This window comes from Pleurodeles waltl, chromosome 3_1, assembly GCF_031143425.1.
Source record: "Pleurodeles waltl isolate 20211129_DDA chromosome 3_1, aPleWal1.hap1.20221129, whole genome shotgun sequence".
Lineage (NCBI taxonomy): Eukaryota > Metazoa > Chordata > Amphibia > Caudata > Salamandridae > Pleurodeles > Pleurodeles waltl.
This window is the reverse complement of record NC_090440.1, coordinates 570,448,043-570,468,500: the sequence shown is the minus strand read 5'-3', so window position 1 is coordinate 570,468,500 and position 20,458 is coordinate 570,448,043. Positions and strand designations below refer to the sequence as shown.

At 46.1% G+C, this 20,458-nt stretch overlaps 1 protein-coding gene across 1 annotated transcript in view; it reads right to left on the bottom strand.

Moving 5' to 3' along the window:
• CEMIP (cell migration inducing hyaluronidase 1) overlaps positions 1-20,458 on the bottom strand; it is an 899,136-nt gene that overhangs the window by 287,257 nt on the left and 591,421 nt on the right. The window contains exons 3-4 of the mRNA XM_069223002.1: positions 16,397-16,534; positions 13,602-13,740 (exon numbers count right to left, since the gene is read on the bottom strand). Of these exons, the coding sequence (XP_069079103.1) occupies positions 13,602-13,740; positions 16,397-16,534 (277 nt within the window). The remainder of the gene's footprint in view (positions 1-13,601; positions 13,741-16,396; positions 16,535-20,458) is intronic.

The window sequence follows — 20,458 nt, the reverse complement described above, 5'->3', positions numbered from 1 at the left end:
TTTCGGAATATGGCCAGGACTGCTCTCTCACAGCCACTGCTCAACGTTTGTGATTACTCTCTTAATAGTGAGAATTAACGAAATTAATTATCTATGTTCCAAGTTGGCTCCATTTGCTCTTAAGATGCCACCCTCCTATTGGTCCCTCTATAGCCTGCTCCCAAAGTAGGACCTTCTCTCTTCAATATTTATATCTGTCTTTTTGCCTTCCCTGTCAAGGCTGCAAAAAAGTGGAACACCCTTCCGATTCCAATCTGGGCACTTCTGCCACACCTGCAATGCAGAAAAACTCTAACCTGGCTCTATAGCTTTTAACTGCCAATGGTTGCTTTGTTGTGTTTCCCTTTCTTTTCATTTAATACGTTATGGTCAGTCTATGGATGATGGATGTTATTTGGTGTATGTCTAGTTACGGACTGTTTTTTTCTCTTTGTGACTTGCTTTTTTACCGGTTCTGATAGGTTGCTATTTCTTTTGGTGTTATTCTCTTGACTTCACTTCAGGTAAAGCAGTTCTTAGTCTTTCAGCACCAGGCGACCCTTCAGTATTAAAGATTTTATAAACTATTAACATAACGATAACATTCCTGCATGTGTTTCCCCAGAGCTCAACACAGAGAATCTCTGAGTGAAAGAAAACACATTTACATCTCTTCGTTACTGTCTCAATTGGAATCGATAGGCCACTCAAAATGAGGCCATTTGTAGCATATTTTACCAATACACATATTATCAACAACTGTTAGTTATTAGAATAGTTTTCAATGTGTATCCTCGTTATGGAGCCAGCTGGTCTTCAGTTTAGACACTGAGGCCCATATTTATACTGTTTTTGCGCCACATCTGTGTCATTTTTTGATGCAAAAGCGGCGCAAACTTACAAAATATAATTGTGTTTTGTAAGTTTGCGCCATTTTTGAGTCAAAGAATGACGCAAGTGCGACACAAATAAAGTACAAATATGGGCCTGAAAGTGTTAGCCACCTACCAGTGGCAGAGTAGTAGACGAATCTAGAGAACAAACAAAAACCTAAAACTTTACCATTCCAATAATACTTAGGGTAGACAAGACGTTGCTCGATATATCCATTCCTGTAACATCAAGGCAATTTGCTTGTGTTTGATGTAGGTTTCATCACAAAATGAAGGTTATACACCCTGAATATCGACACCAGAATATCCATGTCACACAATATCAAAGAGAAAATATTAAAAATAAAATAACAAGTCAGTCTAGATTTTGTATACCTTACTCCACTTATATATACCTTGGTGATATATATCTTTATGGTACGTAGATGCAGAGATGGGAAATAGTAAATCTAAAGTTTCCTATCTGCACTTACCTTCAATACTTTTGTCCCTCAATAGACTGTCCTCAGTTTCTTGTGCCACGATATTCTGGTGGCCAATATTCAGTATTACAATCCAAAACGAGATTGAGAAACTTTAATAATTTACCTGCTTGAGCAGTTGGCGGCCTTCAAGAATTAAACAAATATATTCAAGTTTACTTCAGTATTTTTCATGTTGAATGGCTAGTAGACCTAACTAAAATGAATATCCTTTTTGAATGTTCTGAAGGAATTTATTCTCATTTGAAAGTGATTTTTGTTATTTTTGCTGTTACAAAGAAGTATAGTGACCATGACATTAAAAATCAAGGGTATTGTACCAATCATTGTTTGATGTTACACTCTTCGAACCTACAACTCCTGATTACTTTCTTAATTGTCAAATCCAGTAGTCACATACAGAGGCGTATTGCACGGTAGCCATGTAAAATATTAGTTTTAGTGACTAAGAAGGTGACAGGCGGTAATGGCAACTTTCCATGCCTGATCAAAATGAGTGGCTTTTCAATATGCACCCTGCCTGACCACCCCATCCCACCTGAATTGATACACGCGCTAGGCTGTTTTTTATCTGTTAAATTTGGGGTTTAGAAGGTTTTTTTGCCATCTGTGCGAAGTTCTTTCAGTACATATATGTTTTGTCTCATTCTATTTCTATATTACAAGAAGCCCCAAATCTTAACCAGGAATGAAAGTGGCTTTTATTTCGTCTGTTTTCTTTGTGTCTTTTTTATTTTGTTAATTTATATTTATGACTCCTCTGTCCTGCGCTGTAATTTTGCAGGTGTGTTGTGACTTGCTTGCTACTATCGGGTATATCAGAGGCAGCATTCTCACCAGTCAGCCGATGTTTCTGATTCCTGAGTTTTATTTGTGGCCTCTTTACATTTAATGTAAAGTGAGACTTCCACTTACAGTGATTTCCATGCAAAATGATCCATCCAGTCATCCATTCATCCATCCATCCATCAATATGCCTGCATGTCTGCCTGTCATAGTTTTGTCTAGAACAATGTCAGATCTGGCTTTACGGCGCAGATTTCAACAGGAAAAGATCTATAAGAACCACTAACAAGAGGCTTTGGACCCACCCACGTGTTAATTTCTTTGAGCACATTTGATTGGTCAGAGTTTATGTGAGTCTGCCTAAAACGATGACTGGTTGAACTTGTATTGCTCGCCTCAACTAAAATGACCACCTCATTCAAATGTTATGATGTGGCGGAATACAATGGGAACTCTAGACATGGGGCTATACAATTGGCTGACAGGGATTTCCCCTCTGCTAAGATGGCCTCCACATTGAAGTTGGCTAATGCAACTATTGTAGCTTCTGTTCAATAGCCTGACTCCCGGTCCTTTGCAGGCATATATCAGAAAGGTGGGATGTTGTGGCAGGAACTACGTACGTACGTATGTCGCGGCTGGAGCAATGCGTACATGTGGTGCACACCAGCAGGAGCAGTGCGCTCCTATTCTCGATGGTCTGACCAAAGCAGGGCCGCGAGATAGCATGATGCCACAATAGTGAACAGGAAGTACCCGGAGAGAATGCACCTTCCTAACTGCAGCACATAAAGAAATAGGCATTTGAAATGCAGTGGGTCTCACATTTGCTCAAATTAGAGCTAATAGTGTTGTAAACTCCTAATAGGACTTTTCTTGCCACTTATCTTGAAAATCAAAAGTAAAACAGTTTCACATAAGCAAGCCGATTCACAGTTCCACAGCTGTCATGAGCATCATCGATAAGGAGAGAACCAAAAGGAACAAGAAGTTCACTGGCAGTCAAACTTATCGGCAAAAGTGCAATTAGCCATGTAACAGGGGCTATAGTCAAGGCAGTAACAAAACATTCCCAAGGAGGGACAAACGTAAATCATTTACCAATGTCATTAAAGGATTTTTGAAGGGCAAGCCCACGAACGAGTGATACTATACTCAACCTAAAAAACAGGACGAGGCAAGGGACGGTGGGCAAGCCCATCTGGGTGGAGCAGAGGGACCTGGCGGGGGTGTGGAAGGAGACGCGGAGGTTTAGGTAGGTTGGCCCTGTGTTGTGTATAGCCTTGAAGGTGTGGAAGAAGCTTGAAGGTGATTCGCTTCTCGACTGGTAGCTAGTGGAGGATCCTCAGGCTAGTGGAGGATCCTCAGGTGTTGGGAGATGTTCTTGGTGGGAGAGGTCCAGAATGAGTCTGGTGGTGGACAGAGTTTACCTGGCAGGTCATGTATAGGGAGGAGTCGAGGATGATTCCTAAGTTGCAGGTGTGCTCAGTCGGCGCAGGGGGGGCGTTGAGGGATGTGGGCCACCTTGAGTCGTCCCAAGCTGAGGTGGCGTTTCCGAAGATGATGAGCTCCATCTTGTCGGAGTTGCGCTTGAGACAGCTTTCTCTCATTCAGGTGGCGACGGCTTCCATTCCTGCGTGAAAGTTCCTTTTGACTGTGTCTGGGTCTTCAGTGAGGGAAATGATGAGTTGTGTGTCATCGGCATATGACGCGATGTTCATACAGTGGTTTCTGATGATGGCAGCAAGAGGGGCCATGTATACGTTGAACAGCGTGGGACTCAGTGAGGATCTTTGGGGGACTCCGCAGTTGACTCCTGTGGGTCTGGAGGTGTAGGGCGGGAGACTGACCCTCTGCATCCTCCTGAAGTGGATCCAATCCAGGGCTCTTCCACAGATTCCTATGTCGTGGAGTCTGGTGCGCAGAGTGCTGTGGGAGACCATGTCGAAAGCTGCTGAGAGTTCGAGGAGTATGAGTGCTGCGGTGTGGCTGCGGTCTAGGAGTAATCATATGTTGTCGGTGGCTGCCACGAGTGCTGTCTCCATGCTGTGATCGCTGCGGAAGCTGGACTGGGAGCTGTCCAGGGAGTTGTTGGCCTCGATGAAATTCCGTAGTTGTGCATTGATTGCTTTCTTAGTACTTTGGTGGGATAGGGTAGCAGCGAGATGGGCCGGAAATTCTTTAGTTCTGATGGGTCCACCGAAGGTTTCTTCAAGAGAGGGCATATTTCGGCCTGTTTCTAGTCCTCAGGGAAGGTGCCCGTGCTGATGGAGCAGTTGATTGTGTTTGAAGCTTGGGGGCGATGGCTGCGCTGGCTCTGATGTATATGTGGTGCGGGCAGGGGTCTGAGGGGGCTTCAAAGTGCATGCTGTTCATGATGCTGACTGTTTCCTCTGTGATGAGCGTGGACCATTCGTGGATCGTCTGGGTGGGTTACAGGGGGGTGGGGGTCGGTCGCAGGTCCCGGTGCCAGGTGACAGAAAGCTGTCATAGATGTTCTGGATCTTGTGGTGGAAAAAGGAGGCAAGTTTGTTGCAGAGGTCCTGTGACAGGGGAATGCTGATGGCTTTGGAGGGGGGATCTGTGAACTTGTTGATGACTGAGAAGAGTTCCTTTCAGTTGTGTGCAGAGGAGTTGATGCGCTCCCGGAATGCGTCCATCCTTGTGTTCTTGATTTTTCATCGGTGGGCGGCGTTTGCAGCTGTGAATGAGGTGAGGTCTTCACTGGATTTGCTGTTCCTCCTTCTTTTTTTTCTCTAAACGTCTGCGGGTACGCTTTGATTCCTGGAGTTCAGTGGTGAACCAGCTGGCCTTCTTAGGTACATGTTTGGCCGATGTCAGCCGGAGAGGGGCTAGAGTGTTGGCGCATTTAGTGATCCATGCGTTGAGGTTGCGCGCTGCTGTGTTGGCGTCATCAGAAGGAGGGATTTGACGAGCGGTGAGGTGAGTTGCTCTTTGGTGATTTCGTTCCATTTCCATTTGATTGTGATTTGTATGCAGCAGTGGTCGCTCCAGTCTGGCGTGGAGATGGTATTGATGGTGATTCGGTTGCTTGAGGTGAATATGGGGTCCAGTGTGTGTGGGTGCGGAGACCAGCTGTCTGAGGCCAAGGGCGGCAAGGTTGTCAAGTAGAGCGGTGGTATTTGGGTCGGTGCAGTCCTCATGGTGGAAGTTCAGGTCGCCGAGGAAGAGGTAGTCGACTGACACCTGTGCCTGGGGGGTAGCGATGACTACAATGTCGAATATGAAAGCTGGGCGGGCTGGGTGGCCTGTACACCAGGGTGCTGTGGATGGAGGAGTTGTGGTTGGAGTGGACCAGGAAGTGAAGGTGCTCCATGGTGGTGCAGTGATCTTCTTGGACGGCCTTGACACGTAGTGAGGATTTGTGTATGATGGTGAGTCCTCCACCTGGGCGGGATGGCTGGTCATTCCTTAGGATGCTGTAACCATCGGGAATGGCCATGGCGATGTCTGGACCCGAAGAGGGGCTGGTCCAGGTCTCGGTGAGGAAGACGATGTCCGGTCAGGTGGTGTCGATAAGGGTTCGAGTGGCATGTTTGTAGAGGGAGCGGATCTTTAGCAGCAGGCAGTTGATGGAGTTGTGGAGGTTGTTGGTATCTTGGTGTTCGGTTTGTTGAGGTCGGCGCTGAAGTTGCAGTGAAAGGTCCATGGGTGTCTTTGGAGGAGATGGTGCAGCAGTTGTTGAGATGTCCCGTGATGAGGCTGAGGAGGGTCTCAGAGTTGTAACGGAGGCAGTCCAGGGAGTAGTTTAACAGAGATCCAGGCTTCCTGGTGCTGGGTGCGGTCCAAGCACGAACAGGCGCGGATGGGCGCAGACGGGCTTGCCTTTGGTGCGCCAGCGGCGCGTCCACGCTGCAGTCGCCATTAAGAAGGGGAGGGGGGCAAAGGGAGCAGTCAGCTGGGAGGCGGGAGGGTAGGAAATGTGCTTTGCGGGGGTGGAGGAGGGGCAGAGGAAGAGGGGAGAAAGGAAAAGCACTAGGGAAAAACAAGGGGTGATAGAAGAAAAGGGCAGAAAATGCAAGAGTGAAAGAGCGACAGAGAGAAGAAAAGAAAAGGAAAATACTTACTTGCGATGGTACTAGACCACTAGGAGTGAGGCACAGGGATGAACATGCAGGTGGAGGAGGGCCTTGAACTGAGAGTCAGGAGACTCTCCGTTCATCCCAGGAAAGAGGCAGCAGCAGCCAGAGGAGCTGGGAGGGCAGCAGACGCTGACCAGGAGGTCAGTGTAGTTGCCCTCTCACAGCGCTGTGGCTGCCATTAAGAAGGGGAGGGGGGCAGGGGGAACAGTCAGCTCAGAGGCGGGAGGGCTTGGAAAGTTGCTTCGCGGGGGCAGAGAAAGAGGGGGGAAAGGAAAAAGCACTAGGGAAAAATGAGGGGTGATAGAAGAAAAAGGCAGAAAATGCAAGAGTGAAAGAGTGAAAAAGCAACAGAGAGAAGAAAAGAAAAGGCAAATGATAGAAAAAAAGAACGAAAATGCAAGAGTGAAAGAGTGACAGAGAGAAGAAAAGAAAAGGAAAATACTTACTTGTGATGGCCACTAGACCACCAGGGATGAGGCTCAGGGAGGAGCCTGCATGTTGAGGAGGGCCTCGAACTGAGAGTCAGGAGACTCTCAGTTTGTACCAGGTAAGAGGCAGAGGCAGCAGCAGCCAGAGGAGCAGACGCTGACCAGAAGGGTGGTGAGTCCATTGCTGTTGCCACATATTATGATAAAACAAACTGTATATTGAATGCACTTGACCATCCTGTTTTTAACATTCTGGTAGGGAGATGCCAGTCAAAATTACGTTTAGCCCCCAGTCAAATGTTAATACAAGTCTAACACTTTTAAAAAAGGGAGAATATAAATGTAGACATAAGAGGCATAACCTCACCCATATAAGGGATTCCACATAGGAGACTGTGCAACCAGTGAACAGTAGTACAGACCCTGTAAGTTAAATGCCACTAGTGGACTGCACTACCCATTGTGCCACCCACTACAGTGACAATGCACAGCATGACTGCAGGCCTACCACTGTAGCCTGTGTGTGCAATTTTAAAACTGCAAATTCATCCTATCAATATAACCCTTTAAATAGGCCTGTAGCATCCTTAAATATCAATAAGTCACCCGTAAGTAGACCTTACTGCTATTAAAGCAGAGTGCAGAGGACTTAAGAGGCAGACATATAAAAATGTATTGTTAAGCGTCCTTGCAGTGAAAAGGCCCCAAAAGGCTATCTTCACTGTAGCAGGGTTAGCTGTTCCATAGGAAAACATTGATATACAATATTACATGTAACATTGCTGCCAATGCTTAGGAAACAGCTACCGAGATAATTTGTGGAATTTGACCTCAAGGAGATCTGTTTAGCTACAGTTTGCAGCATTGCCCTGCTGGAGGAATCTGAGTTCCTAAAGAGTGACTAAGTCCGAATGTAGAATTCTTTGCTGGGAAAAGGCGGCAAAAGTATCCAGACAGTGAAGGATCTTTCTTGGGTGTGAATTTAGAATTCTTCCCATTTTCAGCTTTCCCGCCAATAGTCAGTGGCTTCTCCAGGACCTCATCTGATGGCTCTCTGGCCTCGTGGAGCCCATCTCGGCCACAGCCTGCTGCTTTGCCCCGCTGGGGGATTTTTTCTTCCCTTTCAGAGACTATGTCAGAAGCTAACACTTCTGACTAGAGCAAACCAGGTTTCTGTATCAAACCCATGATCCATTGCACCAGCCTTAAATTGTGCCATTGATTGCCATTGGTTAGGGTTAATGTCACTCTCATTCATTTGCTTTTCACTGGTCAGCTGCCATAGCTTCCTTCGTCTTCATATGTTTGTCCCTCACCTGAGGCACGGATGCATTGCTGGTGTCCTTCGACTACTCATTTTTTAGCCGCTACTTTTTTCTTTGTATTTAAGCACTCTACCAGAGTGCATCTTTTTCAGATGGCTCCCATGTGATTTTTCCTCCCTCTGTGTCGCTTACTTCCTCGTTCATGTTGCATACCAGCACCAACCTCCCTCCTTGCCTGTTCTGTTGCTTGCAACCTTCCGTTGTTGAACATGTTGTTGCTTGCCTCCATCCTCCCTCCTTCCATCATTGCCCGTGTTGTTTCTTGCCTCCAACCAGCCTCGCTCCTTCTACTGTTGCCTGTGTTGTTGCCTGTCCCCATCCACCCACACTCCTTCTGTTGTTCCCAGTGTTGTTGCCTGTGTTGTTGCTCATCCTCCCCTCTGTTGTCCATGTTGCTCCCCAACTCACCTGTCCTCCCTCCTGTGTTGCCTGCCTCCCCAATCCCACTCTCTGTGTTGCTTCTTGCTCCCCAAGAACCAAAATAAAGCACTATGGCTTTTAGGTGTGCTCTACTGGCTTTGCCAATGCTTGTTTCCTTTTCATTAAGCATTCCACAAGAGTGCATTCATTTTCGAAGTGTCTCATGCATGTACTGCTCTTCTCTCGTGTGCCGTGCTCCGTGTTGCTCTCTCCTTCCCAGGTTTTTACCCCCGCCTGGGTTATGCTCCCCTATGTGCTTCCCTCCGTGTTGCTTTCTCATCTGTGTGCTTCCTCCAACAGCTCTACATTCCTCATTCTAGCCCATGTGCTTCTCTTTCTCATGCATGCTCCACGTTCCTTCCTCTTGCCAATGTTACCTCCCGTCGCCCTCTTTGTTGCTTTCGCCCTCCTGCCTTTTGTGTTGCTTCTGCCACTGCGGTGTTGCATCACCCCTTCATATTGCTTCCTTCCCCACCTGTGTTGCTTCTCCCACCTACGCCTCAGAAAAAACTGAAAATGTTTTTCCATACTTGTTTTTATTTTTTAGTCACCGATCCATCTTGGATCCATACGTAAAAAGAAAAAAAGAGCTTGCTTCATATTGTAGGGGCACCCATGAGTGTGTCGTGCATGCCTACAAAATATTGTGGCTAGACCCATCAATACAAGCAGCAGCAACTGAACCTGCCATTGTGGAATGAAAAACAATGTGTAGGTGCACTGTTCATGCCATTGTGAATCGGGGCTGCCAGAAATCACCCTCATTTTTCACGAGGAGGCTGCCTGGTGAGCCCTTCAAGCCACCGGTGTGCCTATGTGGGTGCTGAGTGAGAGGAGCTAGCTTAGAGATGTACCTATGTGAGTGCGGGGTGAGTCCTCTATCCAGGTGAGGTTAGGGTGAAAGGTGTTCCCTTGTGAATGCAAGTTGACAGGTGTGTCTGTGTTAGTGCAGTGTGACAAGTATGTTCTTGTGAATACAGAGTGAGCTGTGCGCCTCTGTGAGTGTAGAGTGAGCTTTGTGCCTGTGTGAGTACAGAGTGAGCTGTGTGGTTGTGTGAGTGCAGAATGAGCTGTGTTAGGGCGGGTTTAGAGTTATGACCATGTGAGTGGAGGGTGAAAGGTGTACCCGTATTGAAGAAAAGTGAGCAGTGGGCCCATGTGAGGGCAGAATGAGAGGCCTGCCTGTTTGAGTGTACCATAAGTGGCGTGCCTGTGTGGGTGACGAGAGAGGCCTAGGCCAATGCGGGTGCACGGTGAGAGATGTCCTATAAATGCAGTGTGAGCTGTGTGACAGAGTGAGTGCGGGTTGAGTGTTGTGCTTGTGAAAGGGCTGAATGGGCTGTGCCTGTATGAGTGCAGGGGGACATGTATGACCAACTCAGTGTCCGATGAGTGCTTGCCGACGTGAATGGTGTGCCTGTGTGAGTACAGGGTGAACTGTCAGTAGTGTGCCTGAAGCCAGACTTATAAATTGCCAATGGTTGTTCTAATACTTTCTTAAAGTGTCCCCGAGCTCAAAAATTACTGCAAAAACGAAGCCATTTTCTCCTGGGAAAAACTTTAAGGTATGTCAGTGTTTACAACCTTAGTTATCAGTTCTTAATCTTTATTTGCAGGTCTGATAGAAAGTTCCTTTTGCTTTATAGCAGTGACTAGACTTGTTGCGACCAGCAGAGTAACCACGCTGTGAACTTTGACAATGTTGCTTATGAAAGCCATCGTCTGAGTCATCAGCCTGCTTCAACACCGGCTTAGACATTTTACACACCTGGGATTTACGCTGATGGAATAAAGGGCCTGAAGCAGCATGTACAATTTTGAATTCAATTATGTACCTGACGTTCATGTCACTATGATTTAATTCTCTAGCTAGAATAGTCGTTCTTTGAGAGCCACGCCCCGAAGTAATTCAGTTTGCAGTGCACACCTGTCGGGCATCCCACATAATCCATTTTACTCTTGTTTTATTTCTTTTGGCTGGTCTAAGCAGCGCTTTGGGCCTGGTAGAGACGGGGAACTGTTTGTGGTTACGTTCATTAATTTGATTGACTGTTTTGTATTCAGCACTTTCAGACCAAAATTTATGTCTTTTCTTACACATCTCCAACAAAGCTTGCTCCCAAAACGCGTCAACTCCCAGTTTAGTTATTTGTTTTGAAAATTTTAAATGCACAACATGTCATGAAAGCCTCGAGGCGCTTGTCAGATGTCTGACTGAAGACGGTGAAGATGAGTCAAAGGGTTGAACAGTTTCCTGCATGAAGAAGGGACAGGGATGTCTCCGGAATGTTAAAGGGCCGATGCTGCCAATGCAAATCCTCTTCCGCCCAACAATGAGTACTTGAGAAGAGTAGGGATGCTCAGGATGAAATAGAGAAAAGGAAATCCATCCCACGGTCTCCTGGCCGACGATTAGGGATGATTAGTATTGTTGTGTAGAACTCTCTAAGCCGTTCAAGTGAGGGATAGTAATATTATTTTTTTCTAATTATATGTTTTTATTTATGACTATTAAGAAGCCAAATTATATAACTAAATGTATACCAAATCTAGAGTGCAAGTGGAATGTACGTCAACACATCAGTATACATTCAAGCAGGTGCTGAATCAGGATTTACAATAATGGTCGCAAGCAGTCGCCTTTCCTCTGGAATATCTAGTATAAGGATAGCATGGCACCCTAATTAATGGACAAAATACGAAAGTTAAGTACATATAGGGAAGTATAAATTCATTATTCTTAGGTATGATACATCTATACATATTAACTTTTTGATCTTTTGTCCCTTGTCCCTTCTATCAACGAAATTAGTGTCACACTGTATTCTGTAGTCGATATTCAGGCTCCACACCCTTTTACATCAACAGTTCTTAGCACAATGATATAATGCCTAATTATAAACATTGCAGTCTGCTACATTACAAATACTAGGTGCACTTGAATTCTCATGTGTAACAAATGATGTGTAGTTTCTATCCAATTCACCATACAAATAGTTTCAGTAATTTTTTGTCTTCTCAGCCTATATGGTTTCAGTTCTCTGTAGAAAGTACCACCCGAGGAGCCCAGATATCTCTTGGTCTGGGCACAACAGAATGAAGAGATGTATAAGTATTGGAGGTTTCAGTATAAACAAGCATTGGCAAAGCCATTAGGTCTTGCCTATGCAAGAGCTATTGGCTTTGCCAATGTGTTTTAGCCATGTTGTTAACCATGTTAACCATGTTACTGCTGTTCAGCATGTGTAAAAGTTAGTGACGTAGAGGAGGGAGATTGGCATGGAGTATCACAGAGTGGAATGGGGAAGAGTGGAGTAGAATATCATATTGTGGAGTGGCATAGAATGTTGTATATCAGCGTGGCATACAGTGGAGTAGAGTAGACAGTTGTAGAGTGCAGTGGTGTAGAATGCAGTGGCACAAAATACAGCAGTGTACAATGAAGCATCATAAAAAATGCAGTGGTATAGATTAGAGTGTTGCATAGTAGAATGCAGTCTTGTAGATGGAGTGATGTAGAGTGGCATAGAATGCAGTGTGTGTAGAGTGATGCAGAGTAGAGTGTCGTAGAGTGGTGCAGAGTAGAGTATTGTGCCGTAGAGTGCAGTGGCATATAGTGCAGTGTAATAGAGTGGAATACTGCAGAGTGAAGTGGACTACAATTGAGTGATACATAGTAGAGTACAGTAGAGTGCAATGTCGTACAGTGCTGTGGCAAACACTACAGTAGTGTAGAGCTCAGTGGCATAGAGTGCAGTGTTGCAGAGTATACCATAGAGTGCAGTGGCATACTGTGCAGTGGCATAGAGTGGAGTACTGCAGAGTGAAGTTGCGTAGAGTGGAGTGATGCAAAGTAGAGTGGCATAGAGTGAAGTGGTATAGACTGCAGTGGCAAAGATTCCAGAAGTGCAGAGCAGAGTGACATAGAGTTCAGTGGCGTGGGCGGCAGTGTTGCAGGGTAGAGTATTGTAGAATTGAGTGGTATAGATGGGGGTAGAGTGCAGTGAATTAGAGTAGAGTGGTGCAGGGTAATGTGCAATGGCATAACATGCAGTAGTGTAGAATAGAGTGGCATAGAGTAGAGTGGTGTAGAGTAGAGTGCATTGGTATAGGGGGTAACAGTGGAGTGGCATAGAGTAGAGAAGACGGGTGTAGAGTGCATTGGTTTAGAGTGTTGCAGAGTATAGTGGCATAGAGTACAGTAGCATAGAATTCAGGGGCGTACAATACAGTTCATAAAATGCATTGGCCTAGAGTGCAGTGGTGCAGAGCAGAGTGGCATTGAACACAGTGGTTTAGAGTGCAGTGACGCAGAGTAGAGTGGCGTAGAGTAGAGTGGCAATGAGTGCAGTGGCGTGAATGGAACTACTTCCATTGTGTCTTTTTGTGCATCTCTTGGAAGTATTCACCTTTTAACAGGTCTCTCGCAGACTGATAGCTGCAAAAGCCTGGATCTCCAGGATACCACTCTGACTAAACTACAATGAATGATTTTTGCAGCGTGGTAGATTCCTGCCCTGAACAAATACATCGTGTGTCCTCGGCTAGGGAAAAGCTGAAGTGATTAACAGTGTGACCTGATTAAGGTGGCCTCCTAGATGTTAAAGAAGTACTCAGAGATGGACAATTCCCACCTCAGTGATATATTTCCGAACACACACCTTGCCTTTACCTTGCTACTGCTAGTCCCAGGGATCGTACTCGCCAGGCAACGAGGAGCATTCGCCAGGTAGGTGGGCCCAAAGTCATGGACTGGCTAGCCTCCCCGTCTTCTCAACACTCAGAAATGTGCAGCCTGTAGGAAAGCTCTTAAACGTTTCCATCGTCTTAACTGGACTGTTTCTAAGTCTCTTTTAGTGATGGTTTTAGCAGACTGCTTCTCAGTGACATGACGCGCCTAGGAGTGCAGCTGCGCTTAATAAATATATAGCCGTAACGATTATTATTAGCATTACATTAATAATAATACAGTTAACACCAACTAATAATAACAACAAAAATAATAATAATAATAGTAATAATGCCAGGTAACGCCTGATTTGTCAAAAATACGCTGCTTTCTCTGAGATACGATTCGTATAGAAGAGCTCCTCCTCGGGTGCCTTGTAATAAAACTCTGGTTTACATTCTACAGAGCCTGCCACTGAGAGTCGGCCAAGAAGTCAGTGCCCTTTGCAGCCCATACCTTCCATACAGGCTGACGGTGAAGTGGCCTTGGAAAGGACAGTCTTCGCTTCCAACGTGCAGCTCTCCTCCATCCTCGATCAAAATATGCCTCGTGCGCAGAACAACCGGAAGTTCAGCTTCATCTATAACGAGCTTCCCTAAAATAGGTAAACAGGACAAAATGACAAACTTCAATGAAGAAACAAACGTGAGGGTTCACGGCCTGTGGCCCAGACTGCTCACTTATGTTGACTAAAAGTGACTTCACTATTCTTAGTGGGTGACTCTGCTGCTAACAACATGCCCAGGATTCCCCTCTTCATGTCAAGGATTGCTCTTTGCAGCTGAGGCTATCGGAAGTGCTGCCCCCCCCCACTGACATCGAGTATTCCTCATTGCTAATACTGAGCAATGAGGACTCTAGAATGCTGACAGTGCACGTCTGTTCCCCATTGCTGACAATGAGACCATACTGTGCTCGCTCCCCACCACTGCTACTGAGTGGATTGATTTTTGCTGCTGACACAATGTTCTCTAATACACACACCACGCTGATTCCTCTCCATTCTCACAATGAGGACTCTACAATACTGACACTGCACCATCTGTTCCCCACTGCTGACACTGAGCCCATACTGCACGCTCCGCACCACTGCTACTGAGTGGATTTATTTCTGTAGTTGACACTGGGTGTTCTCTAATACACACACCACGCGGATTCCTCTCCATTCTGACAATGAGGACTCTACAATGCTGACACTGCACCGTCTGTTACCTATTGCTGACATTGACACCATGCTGAGTGCTCCCCACCCCTCACACTGTGTACTGATTTCTGCTGCTGATACTGGGCATTCTCTAATACACACACCACACTGATTCCTCTCCAATGCAGACAATGAGGACTTTACAATACTGACACTGCACCATCTGCTTCACATTGCTGACACTGAGACCATGCTGAGCACTCCCCACCACTGACATTGAGTGGATTGATTTCTGCTGCTGACACTGGCCGTTCTTTAATACACACACCACGCTGATTCCTCTCCAATGCAGACAATGAGGACTGTACAGTGCTGGCACTGCACCATCTGTTCCCCATTGCTGACACTGAGACCATACTGTACGCTCCCTACCACTGCTACTGAGTGGATTGATTTCTGTTGCTGACACTGGGTGTTCTCTAATACACACTCCACGCTGATTCCTCTCCATTGCTGACAACGAGGACTCTAGAATGCTGACAGTGCACCGTCTATTCCCCATTGCTGACATTGACACCATATTGAGTGCTCCCCACCCCTCACACTGTGGAATGATTTGTGCTGCTGATACTGGGCATTCTCTAATACACACACCAGGCTGAGTCCTCTCCAATGCCGACAATGAGGACTCTACAATGCTAACACTGCACCATCTGTTCCCCATTGCTGACACTGATACCATCCTGCACGCTCCGCACCACTGCTACTGAGTGGATTGATTTCTGTTGCTGACACTGGGTGTTCTCTAATACACACATCATGCGGATTCCTCTCCATTCTGACAATGAGGACTCTACAATGCTAACACTGCACCATCTGTTCCCCATTGCTGACACTGAGACCATACTGCGCGCTCCCCACCATTGCTACTAAGTGGATCGATTTTTGCTGCTGACACAATGTTCTCTAATACACACACCACGCTGATTCCTCTCCATTCTCACAATGAGGAATCTACAATGCTGACACTTCACCATCTGTTCCCCATTGCTGACACTGATACCATACTGCACGCTCCGCACCACTGCTACTGAGTGGATTGATTTCTGTTGCTGACATTGGGTGTTCTCTAATACACACATCACGCAGATTCCTCTCCATTCTGATAATGAGGACTCTACAATGCTGACACTGCACTGTCTGTTCCCCATTGCTGACATTGACACCATATTGAGTGCTCCCCACCCCTCACACTGTGGATTGATTTCTTCTGCTGATACTGGGCATTCTCTAATACACACACCACACTGATTCCTCTCCAATGCAGACAATGAGGACTCTACAATGCTGACACTGCACCATCTGCTTCACATTGCTGACACTGACACCATGCTGAGCACTCCCCACCGCTGACATTGAGTGGACTGATTTCTGCTGCTGACACTGGACGTTCACTAATACACACACCACACTGATTCCTCTCCAATGCAGACAATGAGGACTCTACAATGCTGACACTGCACCATCTGTTCCCCATTGCTGACACTGAGACCATACTGCGTGCTTCCCACCACTGCTACTGAGTGGATTAATTTTTGATGCTGAAACAGGGTGTTCTCTAATACACACACCACACTGATTCCTCTCCATTCTGACAATGAAGACTCTACAATGCTGACATTGCACAGTCTGTTCCGCATTCCTCTCCATTGCATCCTCACAATGAGGGCTTGACAAAGCTGGTAGCACACTGTCTGTTCTCCATTGATGACCCTGAATGCTTCCAAACAGTGTTACCAGAGAAGATGCCATTACCAAGAGTCCTGGCCTGAGAGTTCGTCATTTCAAACTAAGACTTAACATCCACCTCACACAGCAATATACCTAGGGATACTGAAACATTCACAACCATTTGAGGTCAGCTTTCTTCACCCTGTTTCATGCAGGTTTTATGGTAACATATGTTGTCAGGCAGTACATACATATCCTGCCCTCTCTTATGCCTGCAGCACACCCCATTCCACAAGCAAAAATGCACACTTACAGATCCTTGGACCGTTCAAGTCAATTAGTTTTCATATTTGCTCCAATCACATCTTTGCTTTACCTCCATTTGTGATGTGGATGGAGTGGACTGTTGCTGAGGATGCAAGGAGTAGGTGTCTGCCATAGCCGATGTAAACATGATGCTGTTGGTCATGTCCAGGATGCCATTGATGAAGAACTGGGTCCCGGTGTGGACAAGCTGAAGACAGAGACAGGAAAATAATTACTTGCTCTGCCTTTTCAAATCTGAGAGTCGGGTGATTTTAGAAAATATTTAATCTCACTTTGGGTATTTATCCCATGGAACCAGCGTGTTCTGGAGAGGATGGTGTCAGAATATTGTGGTCAGAAAATCAACTGACAAAAATATTGGCCCTCTTTTCAACTTTGGCAGTATAAACCACCTACCGCCATGGCAATGCTGGCCAAAAGACCGTCGCCGCGGTTGCCAGCTGTCCGCCATATTATGACCAGAGCCGGATTTCCACCACAAGAATGGCAGAAATCCGGCTGTGGACATGCCGGTGGTTGGCGGTAAGGTGGCGCTGCAGCGCCACGCCAGTAGACTGCCGCCAGCCATATTATGAAAAATAATACAGCCTGCCGGGAGCTGCTGGCGGTAGCAGCACCCCATCTCCTGCCAGAGGATCTCCTGGATCCAGGGAAGTCGGGTCTCTGACAGGGGAGGGGGGTGGAGGGTGTTGTGTGTGTATGTGTGTGTGGGGGGGGTGTGAATGTATGTGTGTGCGTGAATGCGTGTGTGTGTTGAGTGTTGAATGCGTGTGTGCATGTACGGACGTGTGAGTGCGTGTATGTAGTGAAATGTGAATGCGTGTCTGCGTGTATGTTTTGAAGTGTGTGCGGATGTGTGTGTGAATGGATGTATGCATGCGTGTAAGCATGTGGAAATGGGTGTGTGCATGCGTGTGTGTGTGAAGGGGGCGTAAATGTAGGGGGTGGTGGGGGAGTTTGGAGAGGTGGGGGGGTAACTGGAGAGGAAGGGGGGAGAACTCTGTCAGTGACAGGGAAGGAATTCCCTGTCACTGATATGGCCTACCGCCATGGTTTTCGTGCCATGACGGTAGGCAGGGTCATAATCCCACAGGTGGCACAATGGCAGCCACCGGGCTGGAGATGAATATCTCCAGCCCGTCGGCTGTTACTGCCAACCCGCCAATGTCATAATATGGCAGTGAGTACCGCCAGCCTGCTGGCGGTACTTACTGCCACATTATTGCTGACCGCCGGAGTCGTAATGACCCCCTTTGTGTCCAAAATATCAGTTACCAAAATATGTCCCTATTGGAGTTCACAAATGGAAATCTACCCCCAATGGGACAACATTTTTATAAATGATATTTAGGACACTCTTTGTATGCCAGACAATATTTTGTCAACAATGTCTAACACATAGCAATTATGGAGAACCGCCAAAGTACACAGGCATTTAGTGCAATATCCGTTTCCATTATCTCAAAGCGCAACTCCATATTGTACTTATGGCACGGGGCAGAAGGGAGGCAACCTCCGAATTCTGGGATGCTGGGAAGAATGGAACTCTAAGGCATATTATGCATGAACTCTGGAGCACTGGCTCTGTCGCTTGCCTTTGGCATGACTCATATGTAGATCTTAAATACTGATCCTCACTCTAGCACAAATTTCTGGACAACAGATCTGATTTCCTCAATTGGTGAAAACACATCCATGGCGTGAGGAGAACTTGCAGTGTATGTTGGTTCTAATGGACAGCGACATCCATGTGAAAATCAGCAGCCATATGGTCAGACACGGTCCCATTCTAAGAGAAAGATGCGTAGTGGCTTATAGAATAAAGCGTAATGAAAGGGGATTGTGGAAAAGAGCACAGATTCTCACAGGGGAGGCAAAATAATAGCCCAGTAGGTTCATAACCTGAATACCGAAGATGCTATGAAGATTGAAGGATTTATAGAAGGGCTCGAAATCCCTTATCAGAGACGTAGCATGTGGCATAGCAACCAAAAAGCTACAAGGAACTTTCAGGGACATTCATCACCTGTCGTGCCCAGCAGAAGTCTTTACTGGATTACGTTGACTGGTGAATTGCTGTAGTGTGGATAGGGCTATTGAATCAGTGGAAGTAGTGGCAGGCGTTTTAAATGGGTGAAATGTGCCTTTAAGTGGTCATTCAGATTATTGCTGATGCTCGAAGATGGCATTTAACTTTTAAATATTCATTTGAGTGACCATATTGCTGGAGTGCTCAGCAGCTCTTGCAGTATTCGAGAGGTTCTTCTGTAGAATCCGTGGTCAATGGGTGGTCTCGATCTGAGCAGGTTCTGCACTGCCAGAAACTTCTTGTTCGCAGTCAATGTGGAAAGATGAGATTGCAGGAGGCTCTGAAAACGTTTTGAAGGTATGGTGGTAGAGTTTGAAGGGATGTCACCAAAAATAGAGGGACCCACTGCAACACATCTTTATGGGGATTGAATTAGGCTCAGTGAACATGGAAACCATGATGCCAACGGTAGACATTTTGAAAGTTGGAATGGGAACTAAAAAGCAAAGTCATGTAGTGCCATCCATAAATCTATTTTGTGGGCAAATCACATTTTTAAATAAAGAGGCAAAAACACACTACCATAGTTTGAGAGTGGGTTAAAGATTACTATGTGACGGGACAGATAGCTTTTGAGGGGTACAAAAGCATACCTATATGACTACCAAAGAACCAGAGGTGTTGGAATATGAAGGTACAGCAGGAACAAGTGGTTTTGAACTGTTCTGTTAAAGGTGTTGCAGCGTGAAGAAATAGCCAGGTATTTAGCAGGCGAAAAACCACAGTATAGCCTTTTTTGCATTTTTAGAATTCTTTCAAATGGTACTTGCTTGATACCTACAGGGGAAACAAACTGTGCAACTGGGTGACCATAATGACCTAATTTTGAGCGTGAAGGCCAGCCAACCAGGTCAGCAGAAGCCATGGCCCAACTCACTGATGGTGGACCTTCCGCCACAGCTAGCGTTCTCCACCTACCTAGCGGGGATCTCTGCACCAGCAGTGCAACCGTAAGTGACAAGACACCCTAAAGGCCGTACTGAATGCCAAGCTGCCACCATGTTTTGTTTTTTGCCAGCTCTGCATTGACTTTTGTTTTTTTTACACACATACTCACAAATCAATAGATGGTTTGTGGAAAACAAAAACATGCATGGTCTACCACACTGAGAGATTTCTCCCTGGAAGTGGGGACCATATTTTGTTTTGCATGGCCCAGGCTACCATGCCTAGCATGGCAGACGTATGCAGAAACAATGTGTGAGGGTTGCCCTGCATTAAAAAGGGCAGGATGACCGACACTGTGGCCTAACAGCCCAGTGGCTGAAGGGTCATCAAGTTAAGGGTTTCCAGTAACTGACCCATCTGAGGCACTGCTGACATAAAACTCTGATGTTTCCCTGCTTCTAAAAAGGGGTGTGGAAACTGTTGGGTTGGCGGATATGGTATCTGTCTTTTCTTCCGGATGTCCCTCCTCCAGCAACCTCGCAATGAGGCCCCGGTGTTGAATCTACTGAGGCGATGAGTTTCGCAGTACTATTTAGAGTGAAACAGATTCCAGGCTTGGAGAACAGTGATGCTCCCATAAACAGAGTTCAAGATTGCATGGACTGGATCCACGGAAAGAGACATGTGTGGCCTAGTGCCAGAAGACATTGGAAACACAGATGTGACGGCTCTGAAGTTAATTGAAGGACCACCAGCCCCTCCATCAAAGTAGCCTTAAGGGCAGTAATGGACTAAATTGGTAGATTGAAAAATATGAAGCGGGATCATGACAAAAATAGGTCTTGAAAAAACAGAAGGGAAAACATGGTTTTATTACGGCTGGACTTCATCAATAAAGAATTGGCTCGATACAGAATAACTGGAAAATTGGCAAGCAATGCATCTAACTGGGAATATTTTTCCCGGAACGAGTTCTTAGGGGGAAGTCGAGAGAATAATACTGGAGTCGGTGCTGGAAGAAAGGGAATAATAACAACAAGAGCTGGGTAATTACAGCGAGGTTTTAAAAGAAGAGAGATGTAAAATGTTTGCTTAGATGAATAGGAGGTGCCCCTTTTCAGGTCTGTGTTTTCA